The 21986-nt window shown below is 38.9% G+C and overlaps 2 protein-coding genes across 2 annotated transcripts in view; one reads left to right on the forward strand and one right to left on the reverse strand.

The window, feature by feature from the left end:
- On the forward strand, nucleotides 1-11333 carry sms (spermine synthase). Its single transcript, XM_078265972.1, has 11 exons — nucleotides 1-279; nucleotides 1291-1411; nucleotides 5864-5951; nucleotides 6308-6372; nucleotides 6465-6640; nucleotides 6883-7037; nucleotides 7161-7250; nucleotides 7726-7840; nucleotides 7957-8036; nucleotides 8475-8590; nucleotides 9978-11333. The coding sequence occupies exons 1-11, from the start codon at nucleotides 234-236 to the stop codon at nucleotides 10006-10008; spliced, it is 1083 nt and encodes a 360-aa protein (XP_078122098.1). The 5' UTR covers nucleotides 1-233; the 3' UTR covers nucleotides 10009-11333.
- The window catches only part of LOC144527741 (uncharacterized), a 19242-nt gene continuing 7453 nt past the window's right edge, over nucleotides 10198-21986 (reverse strand). Inside the window, exons 12-31 of the mRNA XM_078265970.1 lie at nucleotides 21920-21967; nucleotides 21754-21821; nucleotides 21581-21624; nucleotides 21443-21482; nucleotides 20949-20983; nucleotides 20721-20848; nucleotides 20485-20605; nucleotides 20137-20330; nucleotides 19839-20040; nucleotides 18802-18958; nucleotides 17440-17604; nucleotides 17099-17221; nucleotides 16777-16822; nucleotides 16590-16693; nucleotides 16365-16489; nucleotides 15777-16148; nucleotides 15337-15620; nucleotides 12833-12934; nucleotides 12459-12608; nucleotides 10198-12098 (exon numbers count right to left, since the gene is read on the reverse strand). Coding sequence (XP_078122096.1) covers nucleotides 11995-12098; nucleotides 12459-12608; nucleotides 12833-12934; nucleotides 15337-15620; nucleotides 15777-16148; nucleotides 16365-16489; nucleotides 16590-16693; nucleotides 16777-16822; nucleotides 17099-17221; nucleotides 17440-17604; nucleotides 18802-18958; nucleotides 19839-20040; nucleotides 20137-20330; nucleotides 20485-20605; nucleotides 20721-20848; nucleotides 20949-20983; nucleotides 21443-21482; nucleotides 21581-21624; nucleotides 21754-21821; nucleotides 21920-21967 — 2612 coding nt within the window. The 3' untranslated portion in view covers nucleotides 10198-11994. The remainder of the gene's footprint in view (nucleotides 12099-12458; nucleotides 12609-12832; nucleotides 12935-15336; nucleotides 15621-15776; nucleotides 16149-16364; nucleotides 16490-16589; nucleotides 16694-16776; nucleotides 16823-17098; nucleotides 17222-17439; nucleotides 17605-18801; nucleotides 18959-19838; nucleotides 20041-20136; nucleotides 20331-20484; nucleotides 20606-20720; nucleotides 20849-20948; nucleotides 20984-21442; nucleotides 21483-21580; nucleotides 21625-21753; nucleotides 21822-21919; nucleotides 21968-21986) is intronic.

A 21986-nucleotide genomic window follows, 5' to 3' on the forward strand; every position in this document is an offset into this window, starting at 1 on the left:
ATGCTTTCACCATTCCGCGTAGTGCTCCATTGGAAAGACAGCGGAGGAAGATTTCTCTCTCGTCTCATTTTTTACTCTCTGAGCTGTCACCACATCACCGGAGTACCGCACCGCAGCGCAGAAGCCACGCCTGGTTTGGTAGCAGCAGTGGTAGCACGGCCCTACCTCTGTCTCTGCAGATAAATACTCGCAGCCGGCCTATTCCCAGGCATGGATGAAGGTTGCACTCAGACATGGCACTGCGACATTATACTCTCGACTTCAAGCTCTCTACGGCAGGTAAAATGAGCGCGATGAGCGGCTGAATACAGTCAGTGCAAGAATTCATGTTAACGGTTAACGTTACAGCCACTGCATCAGGGCTGTACGATAGCTAGCTGGCTAGCCTGCTAATGTCTGCTAGTCTGTCACTGTCCTTCAAAACAGTAACGCTATATTGATTTTGATGAAACATGGCTAATAATGACATACACGTATATATTGTTTGATAAGTTGGGGTTTAAAGCTGAAAGTTATTGTTGGTAAATAACTTAATGCCAATTGCATGTTTGTGTGTTAAAGGTTTTATATATATATATTTTAAGTTGACGTCTATTCAGTCTCATTGCTTTGGATGGAGGCTCCTCTAGCTTGTGGAAAGTGTGTTAACCCAGCGCTGTCGCGCATTTTCAGCCATTTTTGTAGTTTTTTGTGTGCTAAGAATCTAACTCACCGTAAAGGTGAGTAGCTAGTGAACTGATGCCGAGACTGGTAAAAGTGTAAACGAGGTCTTCAACCGCCGTTAGACCAGCATTAACCTACTTGTCTCAAAATAGGAGTTGGCGTTAGCCTTACTTTAGTCACCAATAACCCCTAGCACCTGGAAATTGTGTCGCTGAGTCACTGAGTGATAAAGTTCCACCATTGGTTAGAATGAGTGTTTGTTTGGATTTATCGTACATTAAACTACCCAACTGTAATTACAATAGTTACAATTAGTTCAACCTTCACCAGCTACAGCAGAAAAATGCTGCTTACATGTTAATCCATCTATAATAATTAAGTGACAATTCAGCAGTATAAAGTATAACAATATGACACTTTCAGGGGCCATTTTACCTGCATAAGGAGTACTTTTACTTAAATACATAAGCACATTTCGTTCATAATAGTTCTGTCATAATAGGGCATTTTTTCATTGCCACATTTAGTAAAGGATCTGAGTACTACTTTCACCACTGATGCAGAGAATATAAAAAGGGGGAAGATTATTATTAGTTTTTAATTGTTCCACCCTCTCTCTTTTCCCAGTTGACTCTGCTACGACAGTTCCTGATCTGCTGTCCATATTTCATGAGCAAGAAATGACAGAGACTGCACATGAAACAAATGGGCATGGATACCTTGGTACTTTTGTAGGCAAAAATGGCCGGTAAGAACACCATTTCTTGGTTGCCTTATAATTGTTTTCTTTTATCTGTAGTAGGGGTGGGCGATATGGCCAAAAAATAATGTCTCGATATTTTTGGCGATTTTGACGATAACAATAATTAGACGATATCCTTTTAAAAATGTGTTTTTAAAAGTCTGAGTTACTTAATCACTGATGACAATAATGGGCACAATGTTGAATGAAAACAGTTCTTATTTATTTTCTTTAAAATGTAAGTATTCAAGTAAAAACAATTCAAAGACATACAAAATACTAATTGAACTAGTGTAGGAACATTGAACTCCAAGTAAACATTCAGTTGTACACCTCTGCTGTAATGTAAATTGTGCAGCATACAAGCAAGATTAATGCATAATAAGAAACAAAGGGCTCTGTTCTGTAACATATTGCACACAACCGTGTCCTTATTGGAAGCAGTCCTGGAGCTGGGATAGAGCAGTGTCAGGCCAGGTTTTGATAGTCCTTCTACTTGGCTGTATAGTCCTTCTGACCGGGATGTATGCTGGGATCAGGAGTAGTTGGATGCTCCCGAGCAGGTTATGTTGGAGATTAGAGATCAACCGGTGTAAAAGCACAGCCTGCAACGATCCTGCTGTTGGTACTCCATTCATTATGCACAGAAATGCACAGTCCTCCCGGTCTTGCCGGAGTTCTTGTCTTGATCCTGCCGGTAGCTAGCTCGGGCTGCACAGCGGCATCCGGGATGCGGGGGTTCAGCCAGGTTTCGGTGATAATCATCACGCAGCAGTTCCGTGTGTAGTTGTTCGTTGCTATGCTGAGTTCCAGCTCATCCATTTTGTGTGCGATGGATCTGACGTTGGTGAGTAGGAGGCTTGGCAGTGCTGTAGACAACAATCCACGGAGCGCCCGGTGGTCTGGCTATGTCCTCCGGGATGTTATGAGCCGCCTGGAAGGCTCTTGTAACGGCTGTGTTGTATCGTAGTCCTATATTGATTAGTTCAGTGCGGCTGTACTTGTTAGTAAGACCTCTACATGGGAATGTTACGAAAAACACAAACAAAAAACATAAATATACACTGACAGGAGAGCTAGGAGCCACTGCACAATCGCACGCCGTCATCTTCGTCGCCCCTTCTACCACTCAAGTTTTAATGCGTGTTTTGAAGTGTTTTTTCTAAGCAATTTAAATACTCGATAATGTCAATTTGCACATCGTTAACACAACAATCACAATATTATCGTAGACGATATATATCGCCCAACCCTAGTCTGTAGTACAGATGCAGGGATTTTTAGAAAAATCTCAGAGTTGTGTAGTTTATTACATATTAGTTTTACATGTTGCATAACAACAATATATCTTAATACTGCCACATTTCGTCACTTTTCTATGGCATCTGGTGACCAGTCCGTCAGTGAATGTGAAATAAAATATTCAATACACAGGAGTGGGAGCATAAAATTTAGATTCTATTTTTATGAAACACGATGAGGCATCGTGATTACCTGCTGCTCATTATTGACGGCGACTAGGTGTTGGACTGCCTCTTAACTTCTCTCAGATGTTGAATCTTTCTGTGAATTACTCTTAGATGAAACCACTTGGGAGTTCTAAACATAGGACACCTTAATTATTAGGAGTTCTTTTCTAACTTTGCCAGTTAGGAGCTACTTTCAGTCTCAGTATGTTTTGTAAATATGGCTCCAGATGTATTGTTGTACAAAGAGAACATGCGACTAAATTCAGTTTAATGCACTTAACGAAAGTCTGGTATCATTATTCAATAGTGGTTTCAACTATCATGAAAAACGGCAGTTATTGTCAGAAGGAACGCAGGATTCCATGGATTCCCAGGCCCAAAACACACTGCAAGCATCTGACGCGCGCATTTTGAAGTACAACTATTGTTCTAAATGGCCGAAGACTCACCAAAAGTGTTATGACGCACCTACTCCAACCTTGTTTCAATTTTGGAGTGTCCAATGAGGACCCATCGACCAAAACTATATTTTCTGCAGCCTGAAGATTTAGGGTGGTTCTGGTGCCGGTTCGGGCCTGGCCCCAGTGGCCAGTGTCGATTTAGGACCAATTGAAGTTGTCTCAGACTGCACCTTTTAACCTTTTGTGTTCGTTTAATGGTCGGCCAGAAATAACATACAGGAGTCCTCTAGTTTAAGTCAATCATCTTTAGTGACAATATTGCAAGTAGTTACAGCTTATGCATAAGGAATCAGACTTCCTTCAAGACAATCCTCTGTCGCCCTACCGCCAACAGTCTTTCCGGGAGTCCGAATGCCCGACCTAAACTTTACCCTCTCTCTTTATCCTTCTTCAGATTCCTCCTTCTGCAACGATGTATGTGCCGTTATCAGTGCACCTGGTCCAGGCCTCCGGTTTCCACCGCAATTCGCGCAGATCCATCACTAGACCATTGTTCTCTCTGCGTATCTGGCCAGTTAATTTTGATACTGTGTTAATGAATTTCCTGGGCGCTTCTCCGATCCAGCTGCAACCCCCACAAGTCTTATCACTATCACTCCCAGGCCTTTAGACACAGAGAAAGCAAGATCAAGGTGGCTAGAGACTCTCTTACTAATATTCTACCAAATATATTCTTCTATTTATACATTTATTTATTTTTTTTTATGGTGAAACACAAGAGTAGAGGGTGGTAATGATCATGTGAATCCAGCTCATAATTCTGCAGCGGCGGTGCACCTACAAAGTCCAAAGTTTCTTTTAAAAGCCCAATAACTGTGATGGCGTTCATAAACAAGTTGAAAAAAGGGGGGATTGATGCCGTGGAGGATGAAGGACAACAAGTATACTATAACGTACATACTTAAAAGGTTTTTAGTGGCCTCTGCTGTCACTGCAGAAAGAAGAATCAATCATCTGTTTTGTGATGAAAAGTGACCTCAGGGTTGGTGCTTCTGGTCATCTATGCATAATACAGCCTATAAGCTTGTTCTGTTGCCTATATTAATTATTAAAAAAGTGAACATGAATGAATGCAAATTAAATGTCTTAATATCATTCAAGCATTAAAATGAAAGCTAATTATAGGCTAGATCATGACGGAAGTTTTATGACCCTGTCTCACTGATAGGGGTATCTGTAACACACAAAACCGTTGCCTAAATAGCGACCTTTTCTAAAATTCAGCTGGTTCTGTGGTGTTGGCACTTCAAATCTAATGCAGGGCTTAAAGTATCCTGGCACCGTGCCGGATCTCCGGCGTGCGGCCATGAGAGGAAAAAAATTGGGAATTTTCATGCCTTTTATTATTTTCGAGTCTATTGATTTCAACTACCAATCATATGAGAGGAACTGCGTTCCTCTCATATGAGGAACTAACTAACGCAGGGCTGAAGTACTCGGGCCTGGTGCCCAATTTCTGGCGTTTTGACTATTTTAGAAAAATAAATAAATTAAAAAGTCCACATGGGATTTGTTTTGATGCGCTGGATTTAACCAATCATCGAACTTCCACCTACCAATGAAACGAGTTCTAGCCAATCGGATGCAAAGTAGGGCTGGTCTTTGCCGAAAAGCGAGAGTGCAGTGTGGTCTCCATGGTAACGCAGCAAAAAAAATATGGATGCAAAGTTTATCAAACTTAGACGGTCCCTAAGCACTCATCTTTCTGCCGGTAGCAGCAGAGAGTAGAAGCCATCGGGCAAGTGTTATTTAAATAAACTCCTGGTGTACTTACAAACTTTCCAATGCCTCGTTTTATGAGTACAGAACCTATATGTACTACTGTAGAAGTTTGGTACCATTCCGGGCATTATTAGTGGGGTGATTTACGAGATACACCTTTGGTTCCATTAGCGCCTGCACTAAGCCATTCAGCTGATAGTGCTAACTCAACCAGTGTTGGACCAAGGGCCCGTTGGCCTTTTGAATTAAAATAGCCCCACATCATCACATAACCTTCACCATACCTAGAGATTGGCATGTTTTTATGTCGGTTAGCCTAATGGTTGGTTTGATTTGCATTGAGAGATGATTTGCCAGTCTCTAGGTATGGTGAAGGGTATGTGATGATGTGGGGCTATTTTAAATCCAGAGGCCAAGGGAACTTTATCAGGATGCATAGTATCCTGGATCCATGAAATAACTGGCCTTTCAAAATAAAAATCTGCCTGCCTCTATGGGAATTTAACATGGGGGTGTACTCACTTATGCCCACCTGTATTTTAAGGAAGAACATTTATTTATTCACTCACGATACATTATTCATTCACAAAGAAAATTGGTGTCCTTAAAGGTTGGATTTTTCCTCATTTTTTTAATTAAGGCATTAAGATCAATTTCCAAAAGATGATTTTTTTTTTATTCCTCTTTTTAGTCAAATTTAGCATGGGTGTACTCATTTATGCTGAGCACTGTAGTAAAAATAAAAATGTTCTACTCACTTTATTGCTTTGTGTCAATCTCTTTATCTTTACCACTTCATTTCTCAGGCTTGCTATTCTGCGTGTGCACTCCCATGCGTTGGTCACCATTGATCTGCAGTGTTATGAAGAGGATAACATTGCACAACTAGACAATGTAGGTGATTTTAATAATAGCTTTTGGATATGTGACAGAACTATAAGCTGAGGACCAGTGTCCAACAGTATTGCCTGCACATGTTGTCTACCTGTCTTAGGTGCTCAAACATGCACTTTCCCATGGACAGGACATTTAGCAGTCATCTAAGTACAACTGTGCCCCTAATTGCTGTGGAGCACCAGTAGATGCATGCAGAATGCAGTGAAACAATATGGCTGCTGCATTGTTCACTGCCTATGTGTTTTGGCGTTGAGTGACACCCATGTATCTCTATAAAGTATCCCACTAGTTGACTAGAATTGTTGTGCATTTAAGCTTTTGTGGTGTTTCAGAATCAATTTGTTTCTCCACAGCTTTTAAATGCACTGGAAACGAAGCTAAAGGTTATCTTAAATGGCAATATTACAAGGATTAAAAGGTACGTATCTGGAGGTTCATGGCTTCGCTCATGTTGTAAAAAGGCATTTGCAGTAATATTGATTAATTGTATTGTTCACCATTTACCCCAAGGCTCCCAGCCCTCGTACGAGGAGCAGAGGTTGACCGATACTGGCCCACAGCTGATGGCAGACTGGTTGAGTATGACATGGACCAGATAGTGTACGAAGAAGATTCTGCATACCAAAACATAAAGATATTGCACTCTCAGCAGTATGGAAATGTCCTCATACTCGATAATGACTTAAGTAAGTGTATACAAAACTACAAACATGGTTTTTCATTTTGAGACACAAGATACAGTTTGGCTGCATAAATTGATGATGAAAAATTGTTTTAAAGTGCACTGTTGGTGTGTTAATCTACATAAAAGTGTTATGTAATGTACTAGATTAAACTTGCAACACTTTATTTGATGGTGATTATTGTATTTGTATTCATAAGAATTGATCAAGTATTTTAGTGTGTAAGTAATTGATTTACCTTGCAGACCTAGCAGAGAGTGATTTGGCCTACACCCAAGCCATCATGGGTAGCGGAAGAGAGAATTATGCTGGAAAAGAGGTGCTGATATTAGGAGGAGGTGATGGAGGCATCCTTTTTGAGATGGTCAAACAAAAGCCAAAGATGATCACCATGTTGGATATATCCTTTGTGTTCTGCTGCTGAAGCTTTTTTCTTGCAATGTAGTTTTCTCTCACAGCGTTTTACTAAAAGGTATAATTGTACATTTGCACCTGATTGATCATTCCTTAACAAAGTGTGTACATTGACCAGAAGGTGATAGATGCTTGCAAAAAGTACATGAGAGGAACTTGCGGGAATATCCTCGACAACCTGAAGGGAGACTGCTACCAAGTGAGTGCTGAATGAATATTAATGTTACTTCCGTAAAATCTTTGCCTCTTCACTGAGCCTAACATTGGTGCACTTGAATAACCGGTATCGTGAAACTGGTTCATCAACTGGCTTTGTTAAAGGTGTTCTGTGTGGTTGATGACAGCATTTCCTTCTATTGAGAAAATGTTTCACAAAGCAGATTCAGTATTTCAAATCCAGCACATCCACATTTACTAGCTTGCAGTCTTCTTCTTCTTCCCTGTCTTTGCTGGCGCATTGCAGCATTTATTGGCCTGTAACCACCACCTGTTGATCAGTGTGGCGCCATTGTTAGAACTATGTATTGGGTCATACATGACTGTGCGTGCACTAGATAAACACAATGGTGACAGTCTGAGATTTTACTTCATTTAAAACGAGAGCAATGTATTAAGCACATTTTCTAAACTTGAGAGGAAAGTTAAGTGGATTCTCCTCGTCTCCTGCGTTACAGATACTAGTAGAGGACTGTGTCCCTGTGCTGAAGAAGTATGTCCAGGAAGGAAAGACGTTTGATTACGTCATCAATGACCTGACTGCAATCCCAATATCCACGCAGCCAGAAGAAGGTTTTTGTATTTAATTTTTTATACTGTACTGTAGTATGTATACATATACTGTATACTCTGTGGTGTTGCACAAATGCAGCTCGTTTAACTGGTTTGAATCTGTCTGTTTATTGTAGACTCTACATGGGAGTTCCTGCGTCTAATCTTAGATCTGTCAATTAAAGTCCTGCATCCCTCGGGGAAATATTTCACACAGGTGAGTCATTATTTAGTAACTGCTGAGTATGTTTAGTGCAAACTGTCAGTATACTGGGGTTGCTCCAATCTGTCCTTAACCATTTCTACTGAAAACTTTTGCATTCCTGAGACTAATCGCTAAAACCCCAGTGGAATGGCATTTTCAGAGAAGCTTCCTTCATTTGATGTATTTCTTGTTGGAACAGGATATCTGGGGAGGAGATATTGCAAGGAGGGAACGGAGCACAGTTAAACCAGTTGGTTATCAATCCGGGAGAGAATGGTCTTATTTGATGGGTTATGATTAGAATGAAAAAGTAGATGGGATGAAATTCATGGTCACTATCTTAATATAAAAATTAGTTTCAAATGGGAATATTTTATGGAATGGGAAACTGGCTAACAAGGAGAGAAGTCATTTTCATGACATTTTTTTCCTCCTGCTACTGGTTACCAGGGTAACGCTGAGACCCTAACAGAGGCACTGAGTCTGTATGAGGAACAGCTGGGGAAGCTCTCGTGTCCGGTGGCGTTCTCCAAAGAGGTGACATGTGTGCCCTCCTACTTGGAGCAGTATCCTTTTATCGGTTCTAAGGTTTTTTTTATATGCTAATGTTGTTACTGAATTAATTTACAAAAATATATTTTGTATATCCCATTTACTATTTTGGTTTGCATACATTCACAAGCAAAACAACGCTAAAATGTTTTATATTTTACTGTCAAATGACAGACAAAAATGAGACCCAAGTTGTAAGGAACTATAATTATCCTTTAAAGGTCCAGTGTGTAACGTGTTTAGTTGTTAATTTTTAAAATCTGTGTTGCCCGTTTACAAACGTGTCCTTTTTCATGAATATTTACCACCACCATCAATTCAGAGTATTCCTTTTGGCTTGAAATTTTACATTTGCATTCACATGAACTGGGGTAGACGCTCCATATTCATGTGCCATCTTGAAATACGTTAGCCAGTAAGGGACATACAGGAGATACTGCTCCGCCTTTCACGTTTTTCGCTGTCACATGATAAACTCACAGGAGCTGCTAATGGGTATCGTAGCTTCCCGGCCCCGGCGAGTTTGAAGAAGGAAACATGGAGGACCACACATATTCCAAATCCATATTTCAGGAACAGGAGTCTTCTTCTTCACCCAGACAAATAAAAAGGATATTGAAAAGAGCAAGAGACCATTTTTTTGAAGAGTGAAGGCTACCGTAGCTGTAATAAGTACTTTGAACTGCGTGGTGCGAGAGAGTTGATTATGATATATGATCTCAACGCTAGATGGGAGAAATTCGTACACGTAAAATGATTTGTTCATACATGCCTGAATGTGCACAACGCAATACTGTACATTTAAGCAATCATTGTATTGGCTCCTGTGATACTGTACAGAATCACCTTCAAAATCCTGCTAATAGTCTATAAAGCACTTAATGGTTAACTCCTTTGTACATCTCTGACTTGCTCAGTGATCGTAACCCCATCAGGCCTCTCAGGTCATCAGGCAGAGGCCTTCTAGCTGTACTCAGCATTAGATCCAGGTCTGGTGAGGGGGCTTCAGTTACTGTGGGCCTGCTCTCTGGTACAAGCTGCCTGATGACCTGAGGTCCATCACAACTGTGTCTACATTTAAAAGTATATTTAGAACCTTACTATTCTCTCAGGCATTTGATTAATTACATTGTGTGTGGGTGTGAAGTTGTATTGTCACACTTTTTTTCTTTTTTTTTTTTGAGGATTGCATCAAGGATTGCCGTGTTGATGCTCATACTGTATTCTTATTTCTGTTTTTGCTTTGTTTTAATATTTATGCTTATATTTTTACATCTTGTTTTTTAATGGAAAGCACTTTGGGTTTACATGTAATGAAAGGTGCTACAGTGTATATAAATGAATTGCAATGTGCATGCTGTCATATTTTGATGTGTACAATCCTTAATTCTATTGTGTCAGATGGGTTTTCTACTCCGTATGGAAGAAGTAAAGAACCCCAGTCTTCTCTGCTTGAATCCTCAGCAGCTGGAATGTGAATGCTCCTCCCATTTCTGCTGTAGCCTTAAAGGTGTGTTCAGACTGAATGTGACATAAAAATTAGATGCAACACAAAGTTTGGATAAATGGATTTTTATGTGGGCTTTAAAATTTAAAGAGTTTAGCTGGAGAAATATGAAAAGAGATTCAAGAGGTTTATTGTCATATGCACAGTAAAGACAACTTACACCATGCGATGAAAAGCTTGCTTTGCCAGTCCTATCCTTACAAAACAAATAAAGAAAATATAATAAAGCTAAAAAAACAATAATAAAAAAGTTGTAATAAATAGTTTGAAAAAGGTGCAGGATTTAAAAAACGTATAAGAATAAAATGTATAAAGTGCACTGTTCCACACACTCTTGACAGTCCATACCTATTGTTTGTGAGCTACGGCTGGCTCACTACAGCAAACATCTGTACAGCAATTGGTATTGTTTTTAGTTAATAGGGATGGATTGCAAAACGCTTCAGCAGTCAAGTTACTGTGAATGAATTAAGATGAAATTGACTTTACATTCAGTCTGACCACATCTTAAGGGTACAATGGCGGTTTTATCCCCTCTCTTATAACCCCATTCTACCCTAATCTTCCTCCTCCTTTGTTTTAACCATTGTTTGCTACAACCTATGTTGTATTTTGTTTGTAATTTTGATTGTCCATTTGCATGTACTCTGAAGGAACTGTTCGATGTTTAAACAGTGATTAGATACACTGATAATGTGGTGTAACTCATCTTACATCCTCAACAGGTGTGTGTGTGTGTTCTCTTGTTTTCTTTTAGGTTTTCTAAGTTCTTTACTTTTGAGTAATGAGCTCATGTCGTGTGATAGGCCAATATATAGCCTCAGCATAGCTGAACAGAGTTGCTTTTAAGATGTTTTTGTTACTGCCTCTCAAATGTGATTTGATTATTTCAGATTGTATCAACGCAATGTGACCATGCCCAGTGAGACTGAAGTGTTTAAGTCCAAATGTGTTTTAAAAGGGAAACGATTCCACCACTTTGCCACCTTTGTGCTTGTGCTGTTTTTATGTCCTGTTTTATTAGCACCTTTTGGTTTCTCCTGATATATTTTAAGTTTTTTAAGACTGTATTAGGTGCATGTAAAGGACAGTGAATGTAGCTTGCATATACAGTACACAGCACGTTTATTCGTGATCAACCCTGTGGGACTCGGTTACATTTATTTATTCAATATAATTTAACCAAATGCTGTTTGGTCACACTTGAGATACTTTCTTTGATCTCTTCAATAAAGTGTTTTTGGGGGAAATGTTGACTTTTGTTTTTATCCAAAAGAAATGGAATTGATGAATAATAATCAAGGACACCCTTGGAATAATTTTCAGAAAAGCATGTCAATATGAACAGTGAACAGGAATACAATGTAGATACAGCCAATGATAAAGGTTTGTACAGTTGTGTTAATGAGTTTAAGTAATTTACATAAAGACATTTCATCAAAAGTGCTTTGGCAGCTAAGAAAACCTTACAAATGCTTAAATCTATAATTAGAAATGTAGATGTAAGATTTATTTGCAGCATATGGGAGTTTAAAGCTTTTTGGATCACTTTACTGTGCCATGGTGTCCCTTCTGTTTGAAAGCTACAATAACTATTTTTTTGTTAAACTGAACTTGGACCAGTCTGTTGGCTTGTTCTGATATTGACTTGTTGATCATGGGTCAACATCACTATATGCAATATACCACTGGAATATGACTTATTAAATTGATAACATTACTGTACAAAAAATAAAGGTTGTTTTGGTTCCTTGTGCAAATATAATTAAGACAAGTATGAATATAGGAAAGTGTATAAACTAAGTGCCATGTATAATGTATGACATGCAGATGGACGGTACATAAATTACTCTTAACATATACAAGTATTTCAAAATAAGGACCGTTCAAAAGTCTGATGTCCTTTTTGGATTAGGGCGCTTGTTGGGTTCTGTACTGCCTGTTGATCTCGTTGAGGACCACATCCGTACTGGGGACTTCATCCGCTGTGATTGATCTGTCTTCAAATGGGCTACCTGTAACACAGCACTATGACATTAATTCTATTTTTACAGACGCATTGTTAAATTGACCACTCAATTATATGTAGTAAATATGAAATAATGTTGAGCTATATTTTTATATATACTGTATAAATTATGGAAGAAAAATAAATATCAGAAAAAAGGTCTGAAGTGCTCAGAAGTTCAAACAAATCATGAAGATGAAAGATGGGCCCAAGGCACTCTTCTTTCAAAAAGTTTAAAAGCCTTTATTAAGACTTCAGGCTATTTAATATTGAAATTGTTAGTAAATAAAAAATAGAACTGGGTAACAACCCACACGTAAGTTTGTGTTGCTACAATTTTAATCCAGTAAAGACTGTATTTACCCACCAATGCCATTAATCTGCTCTGAAGAGTCATTGGCGAGGAAAGAGGAGCTGGATAAATTGTTAGATTGGGAAGAATTTGAGGAATGATGAGATCTTAGTCTGGTCACTGATGACTTATTCACAGTCTTCTGTGTTGCAGTGCGGCTCCATTCTGTGAAAAGAAATTTCAGAAGATACAAGGTGAAGTGTTACATATTTTATGTGTAATTAATTACCATCATGTATCTAATGCACTTGAATTTTTTTTCTTTGAAGGAACAGATGTCCATATTCAAAAGAATCAGAAACCAAATAGAGGAGTACATGAGTGTGAAACATGTAAAGGTTTCCAGCCAGACTGGTAGAGTTGTGAAATGTAAAGTGAACATCTTTCACCTGAGTTCTCTGCTAGTCTCATTCTGCCACAGCACAGGTAGGTCCTCCACTGCTTCCTCACATTTTCCTTCACCGCACAGTGGAACACAAATATAAAGAAACCTACAAGACAGAAACAGCATTTCTATAGTACATGCATACTGCATACACAGTTTATCTAATCACTAATTTTACAGTCGGCTAGAGATTACGTTTTGCAACGTTTTACGTTTTTGTCTTTAGGGGTCTGTTTGAAAATGATCAAATCAAATTAGTTGACTTAACAGGTCAAGTTGTATTAACACAGGGCCGTAAGTTGATGCAGTAGACAAATCAAGTTTACATTAGTAGTCATTACTAAAAATCATTAGTAAACATACTTTTGTTTTTCTGGAGTCATGTAAAATGGGCATGTTAAGTTAAACATGCAAAGAAACATTACAAATTCTATACAATTAATTTGTTTAAATAAAAATAGTTTTTACTTTAAAACAACATGATATTAGGAACAACATATTATATTTGCTCCAAATAAAAAGGGAAAGCATACATGCAGGACATTATATAAAAATTTCCAAATGTATAGTACTGCAGAGATTGTTTCAATCAAGATGATAGTGTTACTAGTTTCTAATCTGTGTATATACCTCCTGGATATTCCCTCACTGCCCAGAGCCCATCAGTCCCCCCCACCCCCCGGTCTCGGGCATGGTGCAACAATAAATCACTACACTAAACACTAAATCAACCATACAAAACTAAAACCCAGATGACATAAATGCACACCCAAAACATTAACAGAACCTTATTAAAACACACTTTAACTAGGACAGAAACCATTCAGAACATTTTTTTTTTCCCCATGAGCCTTTGCACCGCTTCAGGCAGAACCCCTCCCATACAGAAACTTAACATCCTTAGTTATCTCTGTTTAATAAGATCTGTGCACTGCATAGCCTACTTAATATTCCAAATAACTAATGTGATTTAGTAATGGATATGTTTTTTAACAAAACATGAAAGAATAAGTAGTAGCCACTAAAAAGTTTAATTACTAAAATATATATAATAACTAAATCTGGGTTGGATTTTATGGCTCTTCTAATGCTACGAAATACCACACAACTTTGTATGACACACATTAATAGTGTTTGTAATTGGGATCCCACTTGCATAAGGCGTTTTCATTCTTTGTCAACTTTTTCTTCACATTCTGTGTAAAAGGTGAGCGAAACAAGACTAAGACCTTATTAAAGCGTATTAAAGGATAATTCCGGCTTATTACAACTTGGGTCTTATTGTAGGTTTAGTTTGTACAGGCATTGTCAGTAATGTGAATTCCTGAATATATTTAATTTTCATCTGCAATTTTCTGTAGTGGGCCCAGTAATATTTGTTTTTGAAGTGTACTGATGTAGAATATAGTGGTCAAGCTACATTTGGGACAAATAATTAAGGACTGCTTTGAACTATATAAACATGCAATTATCAACAATGTGATGCTCTACAGAACATTAATCACACAAAAACATTTAATCTAAACAATTACAAGTTTTCGTGTAATTAGTGTTACTTTGTTAAACAGTCCAGACCTAGGTTGCATCCCATGACAATTATGAACTACAGCCTCAAATGTTGGAAGACAGAGCAAGACAACCTTTCTGCTTCAGCATTCAGACCGTGGTCAGGAAGAACAGGGGATACTTTACTTTTCCTCCAGGGTTGAAGTTGATGCTCTCTTCGGGGTTAATCCCCTTCATTTACCCAGAGTTTGGGAAGCAGACACAGGGACTTTACTTGGGTCTTGAGGAGCTGCTGTATTTGTACATTTACTACCACTTTACTGTTCATTTCTTCTCTGCCCTGATCGCCAACACCTGTCTGCACTCTGCAGGGCATTATTCTCTCTCTAGCATGAAACTGTGTCAACACCCTACAAATATAGAATTGAAACACCATGTTTGAAACTCATATACAGGAAAATACAAATCTATACAGAAAATAAGTGGCACCAAAATGTATTAAGGAAGTGGATCAGATAATGATTGATTGCGGATGCAAAGACATTACCAGCGGAAACACTGTCATGCTCATTCATTTTTGAAAGGGCAAGGGCCAATGGGGAAAATCCAACTCAACCAACCAATGGTGCTAATTCATCACTCACTCACTCACTCTGTGGCAGACTTTCACTTGTATAGGGCTGGCCCCTGCTTTGCTGTGTCTAGCCAAAAAATAACACACAACATTGGCTCAAAAAGCAACCCCTCTTCTTTGGTTGTTTTCTATCCATGGGTAGGCCTACTGGGTAATGTTAACCCAGTATTTTGTTGGTGCTACAGTATATTGATGCAAACCTATTTTACCCAGGGACTTTCAGTGTGTACAAATAAAAGACCCAAGTTGTAATACAATAAAATGTCTATATTACTGCTGCGAAGCCCTGATGAGAAAAAAATGACCTCACCCAGGTTTTAATGGACCCACTATCACGTGAACACCCAGACACAAATAAGTCAACTCACCTTGCAAGGAGTTAAAGATGGTAAAGAGGTACATGAATGGCAGGTTCACAGGCCCCCAGGCAAAAAAAGCAAAGCCCCAAGTGAGGCCCAGGAGTATTGTTATCCCCACAACGCTTCGCACATCCTGCAGCGTGGTGCGGTGCTGCAAATTTTGAGGGTTCTGTCTCTTTATCCGACACAGCTGGACCAACACCACGACGAACATGACAAAGTTAAACAGAAAAATGATGCAGAAATAGACCACCACTGCCACATAGAAAGCAATGTCATTTTTCAGCCAGCAGCTGTGGTAGAGGACATGGGATGGGAGAAAATCAAAGGGTTAGTTTCATGTTTTTGTGCAGGTTTTATTTTCATGTGTCTTCGTATTTGTGGAATATCTTTTAGTTTGTGTCGAATAATGTGCATGTTACTGTGAAGGCATCTGTCAGAAGACTTACAAGTCATCACTAGAGCCATCGGCAAACTTTCCATAGGAGACAAGACCGTAGTTATTCTTGTCAATCGCAATGACAATAATGACCACAATCATCGGGACACCCCAGCCGACCAGCGAGAACTTCAGCATGTAGTGTGATATGTAGCTATTGAAGACTTTCACGATGGCCAGGTACATGTGGGCGGCCTCAAGTCCCATCCAGGTGAAGGTAACCAGCAGGAAGTAGTGAAGAAACCAGGCAGTGGAGATGCAGAGGCCTACAGCGTGTGGATAGAGAGCCAGCCATGCATCCACCAAGAAGACCAAGTTCAGCAGCAGCAGAGCCAGGCACAGCTGGATAAGGATTTTGGATGGAATGTCCTTCCGCAACTTCCTTCAGAGTTCCAACACAAAACATCTCAGTGGACTTTTCTCAATTAACAATACGTCTACTGTAAAAAGTGTTTTGTCTGTATACAGTCGCTTAGGAAAAATGTTCAACATTGCATCACAAGATGATCTGCCATGAGACTGGACAGTGCATGCTGCTTCAATGGTAATTTCAAAATGTTGGATGTGTGTAAATTATCTCATGGCTCTCAATACTCACTCAAAGGCCAAGTAGGTGAGGAGGGTGATAGACAGGAAGATGGCAGAGACTCCACAGCCAATATATGTGATAAAGGTAAGAATGTTGTCCTGTAGACGACTTGTTACAGGCTCTTTGGAAAGGTCCTGTAAGAAAAAGAAAAAAAGAGAAGTTACAGCAGAGTGGAAAAGTTTTTACCAAACAAAAAGATGCATTACAAAGATTCGAAAAGTATCATCTTCTCACCAGCAGTATAGCAAAACTGGTCAAATGATTGCAGCCACAAATTGTCTCGTTGTCTGTGCTGTTTCGTACAAAACAGCCTCTTGGATTCCAACCACCTGATCCATCTGCCAGTAGAAAACACAGATAACCATAATTTCATCTTCGTTTATATTTACTTAATTCTGATAGACTTAATTTGAAATCTTACCATTTAATGTAAAGTCCCAGAAAACACATGTAGCCACAAAATTAGCCTGTAGTTTGAGAAAAGGCACAAGAGCTTGGATCAGTTTACAATTTCTAATTGTACATAATGCTTTTTTTTTCTTTATTAAGAATGACACTTACAGCATGTTTGTGGCCTATCTGTATTTACTCTTCATCTACTCAAACATTTGAAAATGTCCCATTTGTCCTTTCTTTGTTTTACCATATTTGTAGAAAGAAGACATTTGTGTAGTTTAGTGTATCTAGCAAGCAAAACATCATATTTTCCTTAAAAAAACGATAGTTTTTTCAAAGTGACTTACGGGAATGGGCTCTGTGTTCCTCAGGTGAATTATAACATCGTCCTGCAGTTTTGTGATTGACAGGTTGGCCACACTCGCTCCCAGGATGCCACTATTAAGTTTGCGTTTTCCCAAAGATCTATCCTGCATGGCCATTTAGAGACAACACAAGAAACACAACTTGTCAGTTTGTAAACACGATGTTATAATATGTCATTTAAAATGTGGAACACTAAATTTGGGATATAAAATTAAAAACACAGATGATAAAATGTATTTCTGTATTGTAATTAAAATCCAAGCGTCTCAGAGTTCTGGGTTTCTTTCTCGCTTTGAATGGGACATTTGTTGAATGTATAGACCTGGAACACTGTGCTCTCCTGGTAGAAATTGAACTGGACTCTGGAGGCCAGCCGCTGTTGCTCCGTAGTCAGGTTCTGTGTGAGAGAGGAGGGCAGCGTGATGGAGCCCTGAGGGATGGAGGGATCTGTTCTCACACTTCTTCTGAGCCTAGGATCCCCACGGACCTGCAACACACACATGGGCCATAAACAGAAAGATGCAGGCCGAACAACTAGATTTTATCATCATAGACATCAATCTGTCAGAGATCACTATTTGCAATAGCTAAGTTGTAAAAAAGCTGCTCAACCCATTTCTTCTTGGTTGCCACACATCACACATGTAATCCAGGGATGTACCCTCAGAAATCATCAATCAAAAAGTCATGTCATTGTGATGAAAGGAAGTAGGTTAGGGGACCTAGTTAGTGAATGTGTTCATGCTAAAATAGCAACAGCCTTTCAACCTATACTAACATGCAGTTGAGGGTATCCAGTGCAGGTATTTTGAGATATAAGATAATTGTTAAATTTTGAGGAATTGTTTAAAATTAAATTGATTACATTAATTGTTTAAAAACAATTCACTATCATTTCTGTACCAATATATGTGCAGGTTATGTTGGAGAACTATTTCTAATCATTGCAAGTGCAGCAGGATATTTGGGCAAAAGACACTTTTGCACAGCAGACAATTGTACCTGTCATAGCAGGAAAAACGCACATGGAACAAATAACAATAGCAAGGCGATGCCAACAAAATACCAGGGCCCTGGAACTAGTACACAAAAATGGAAAACCATAATTCATGTCATTAGTTACACATGTGCTTTTTGTGCTGTGATATGTCAGCGTTTGTGTTTGCATTGCCAGAGCTATCTCCACAGAGCTGCGGAGGAAGGTCTGGCTAGTCCACACAACACTCAGGGATAAGAGAAAAATGTGCTCTGGTTTATTGCCATTTCTTTAAACCAATCACAATCATCTTGGGCACAAATTAGCCTTGGGAAGGAACTTGTTTTGGTGGAACGTGCACGCAGGAATTAAAATGTCTGTAGAGGAGTTGAAGTATTAAGTAGCATAAAATGGAAATACTAAAGTAGTAAGTACACTTAAGTTGTACTTAAGTTAAGTACTTGACTAAATACACTTATTAACTTTTCACCACTGTTAACTATGTAGCATTTGATGTCCACCTAATATTTAATTTCACTAATTTCAGTTCTCTGAAAGCTCTCACTCAAAAAACTTGAATCACCAACATCTGCTGTAAAATAGTAGGCCTACCCTACAGGCTCATCTAAACAGCCTCACAAATGTTGTGGTGTATAACATACACAATCCTTTATACAGATATAATAAACTGACTTATGTATGCCATACCTGTACATTATTGGGGTCTGAGATGGAGAAAATTGTTTCCTGAAAGTTGCTGCCATCTACTGGTTTCACAGACAGAGCCACATCCAGGGACAAGAGGGTCTCAGCCTGTCCATTAAGGACCAGCTTCAACCCCACTGTGTCAACAATCCCTATAATCCTGATGAAAGAGGAAATTAATTGGTATTTTGCAAAATATGAATAATTAGAGGCAATTCAGTTACACCAGTGGTTCCCAAGCCCTAGGGCACGGATCAGAACTGAGCCTCGTAATAGTTTCTACGGGGCCACGAGGAAGCGATATGACTCCGTAAAAATAGCTAATAATAATTATGTGGTAATTAAATTAAAATTGGCACCGTCTGTGCTGCCTTTTTCATCACAACATGTAGGTGATTAGCGCGCAAAAAAAGTCCATTATCAAAACATTTTGAGATTACATGCTTGTGAGCTGACAAACAGAGTAATGGGACACCCCATTTATATGTCAGTTTGTGTAGTAATAGGGTGGAGAACAATTAGGCTCCAAGTTGGACAGCCTGCAACAAAATTGCTAATCTATAAACGGTTAAAGGTACAGTAGGTAAGACTTATAAAACTAACTTTCTGTCTGTATATTTGCTGAAACTGACCCTATGTGCGAGTAGAACTACATGAAGCAGGCCATTTAAAAATAAATCTGGTTCTTCTGGCACCACCTACAACCTGGAATGCGATTTGCAAAAATCCACAGCTCTTCTCTTCTTCTTCAGATGCACCAATCAGGGCCGGGGGGTGTCTTACTGCATGTCAGTCACTGCTCATGCACACACAATCATTCTCCCTTGTGGGGGGGAGGGGCTTAGGAGACCGTTTTGGGCTTTAGCGGAAAGGGGGGAGGGACTGAGAAGTTGTCGATGTTCAAATTGTTTGGCTAAGTCCTGGATCTTCACAATCCTACCTACAGCACCTTAAAAAGGTCCAGAACCCTTGAGTTATACCATCTAATTTCTTAACAGTACACAATGTGTTAAATAATGTCAAATAAAGTAATCTGTAACCTGTTGGAGGAGTCTGACAGCACCTCAGGAGAAGCACCCAGCAGATTGCTGACGACGTGGATGGAAGTGTTCCCCAGGGCCAGACTGACGGTCGGGCCTGACAAAAGTTTCTCCAGCTGAGACACCAGCTGATTCACCTGGCTGGAGTTCAGCTTAGACACGTCTCTGGTCAGCTCAAGCAGTGCGTTGACTTGGCTTTCAGCTGTAGTCAATACAATTTAAAGGGGACGGTATAATGATGCTATAATGATGTAAATGTTGCAACAGAGTTGTACACAGTGCTGAGGAGATAACAAACCTGTGACCGTGACTTTAGCAGCAGTGGTGGTGGCATTCAGGGCTTGAGCTGTTGTGTTCAGCGGGGATGAAGTTACATTTACAGACAAGGTGGTGGTGTTTGGTTGTGCGGTTGTCACATTTGGGCTGGGTGTAGTAAACACCCCCTGAATACACTGCTCTTCCAGCTGCAAAACCAAATTGATTCCCTTTTGACTATAAAGAAAAAAAACAAATTAATATCTTGGGTGAAAGTATTTGTAGAATTTTCACATCAGGTGTTAAATGTTGATCAACTACAATACAGTCAGCCCTGAAGGATTTAGTTAAGTTAGTGCAGAAGATAGGGTGGTAAGAAGATCATACAAACCAAGTGAGGGTGTAAGATCCTTCTATTGTTGTACAAAAGGTAGCAGGCTGTAGGTTAATGGTAAACCACACAAACTCAGAGTTTAGTGGATTGTCGCTGATTTCTGAATTTCCACAAATTGCTGTGTGACAAATAAAACATAAATGAGGAGTTTTAAAGCACACACCTGCAGTTACTTTTTTGACTGTATTAATTGATATTGAATTGACTTGATTCCCTGTAGTTGATATACACACCTGCTCGGGTCACTGGTCCATTGTAACTGATTCCTTTCTCAGACTGAAGCACATAAATCACGGCTGCTGACACGTTACAGATAGGAACCTCGTGGCCAAAACCTAAAATGACTTTGCAGCTTTGAAGACTAGAATTAAAAAATCAGAAGTGCACACATTTAAATCACTGTTCAAATGTATGAGTGCATAGAAATGTTCCTGCAGAGCTACTAATAGGATTAGACTCACGTTGTTGCTGTGCTTCCACAATCCACATTGGCATCCTGAGTAGAGATTTCCATTTTAGTCTAACTATCTCAAGTGATTATATTAAAGTAATACATTAAAATATGTTTTATATGCTTTGAATACAATATGTACTTCTGGGCCTTAAAAGATAAGAACATTTTTCAAAAACTGGCTTGAAATATGCACAAAGTGTCAATTAAGTGCCAAATGTATTTAATGAACAAACTGCTCAAACAGTGTCACAAATAGAGAAAATTGTCATAAAGTAGCACTTAATGCATTTTTGTGACAAGTGGCCAATTTTCTTAATGAAATGCATGACTCAAAAACAATATATTTCACTACATATTTCAGTTGGATAATTATTAAGTCAAGTCAATCATAAGCTACAGTAAAAGATAGATTTAGTTTAAAGCAAATCAAAAAGCAAATTAATAAATCCCTTGTTGTTGTTGATGATGATGATAAAAGATGACAATTTGGTGGCTGATTACCTTGTATTCAGATGCAATGTTGGACAATGGACATGAAACACTGCAAAGGAACAATACAATTTAATTTTTAATTTGATTAAAGGGTATTTATTCACGTGAAATTTAATCTGTACATGCTTGAAGAACGGCAAAACTCACCCTCCACTTGAAGGGCATGTTGGTTGTTGTTTAAGCTTAGAAATCTGTAAAGATCCAAGAGATTATAGCTTGATGCTACATTCGTTATTTGATGCAAAATGGATAATTACAGACAAATACTAAAATACACACTTACACATGCATGCATGTTCTATTTGTGCCTGTAAACTTACCACGGATGAGATATATGAAAAGTTAATCTTGGAATCTTGTATTGAAATTTGAAAAGTGTAGTATGCATCTGAAAACAAAGAAACAATATTAACTTGTAAAAACCTTTCAGACTGTATCTATTTAGGCTAATAATCTGATGGTTTTGTTAGGTGCTAAAACACTAACCAGGTCTACTGCAATAAGCAGAGCAGTCGCAGGTGTTGTTCACCTTATCTGAAACAAAGTCAAAGCA

This window comes from Sander vitreus, chromosome 13 (genome assembly GCF_031162955.1).
Source record: "Sander vitreus isolate 19-12246 chromosome 13, sanVit1, whole genome shotgun sequence".
NCBI lineage: Eukaryota > Metazoa > Chordata > Actinopteri > Perciformes > Percidae > Sander > Sander vitreus.

What these genes read in the sequence shown, in the direction of transcription:
- sms (XM_078265972.1), top strand. Translation starts at nt 234, where the DNA reads ATGGCACTGCGACATTATACTCTCGACTTCAAGCTCTCTACGGCAG. An exon ending in TTTGTAGGCAAAAATGGCCG is followed by an intron (nt 1,412 to 5,863) that starts GTAAGAACACCA and finishes TTCATTTCTCAG; the next exon opens with GCTTGCTATTCTGCGTGTGC. An exon ending in CGGGGAAATATTTCACACAG is followed by an intron (nt 8,037 to 8,474) that starts GTGAGTCATTAT and finishes ACTGGTTACCAG; the next exon opens with GGTAACGCTGAGACCCTAAC.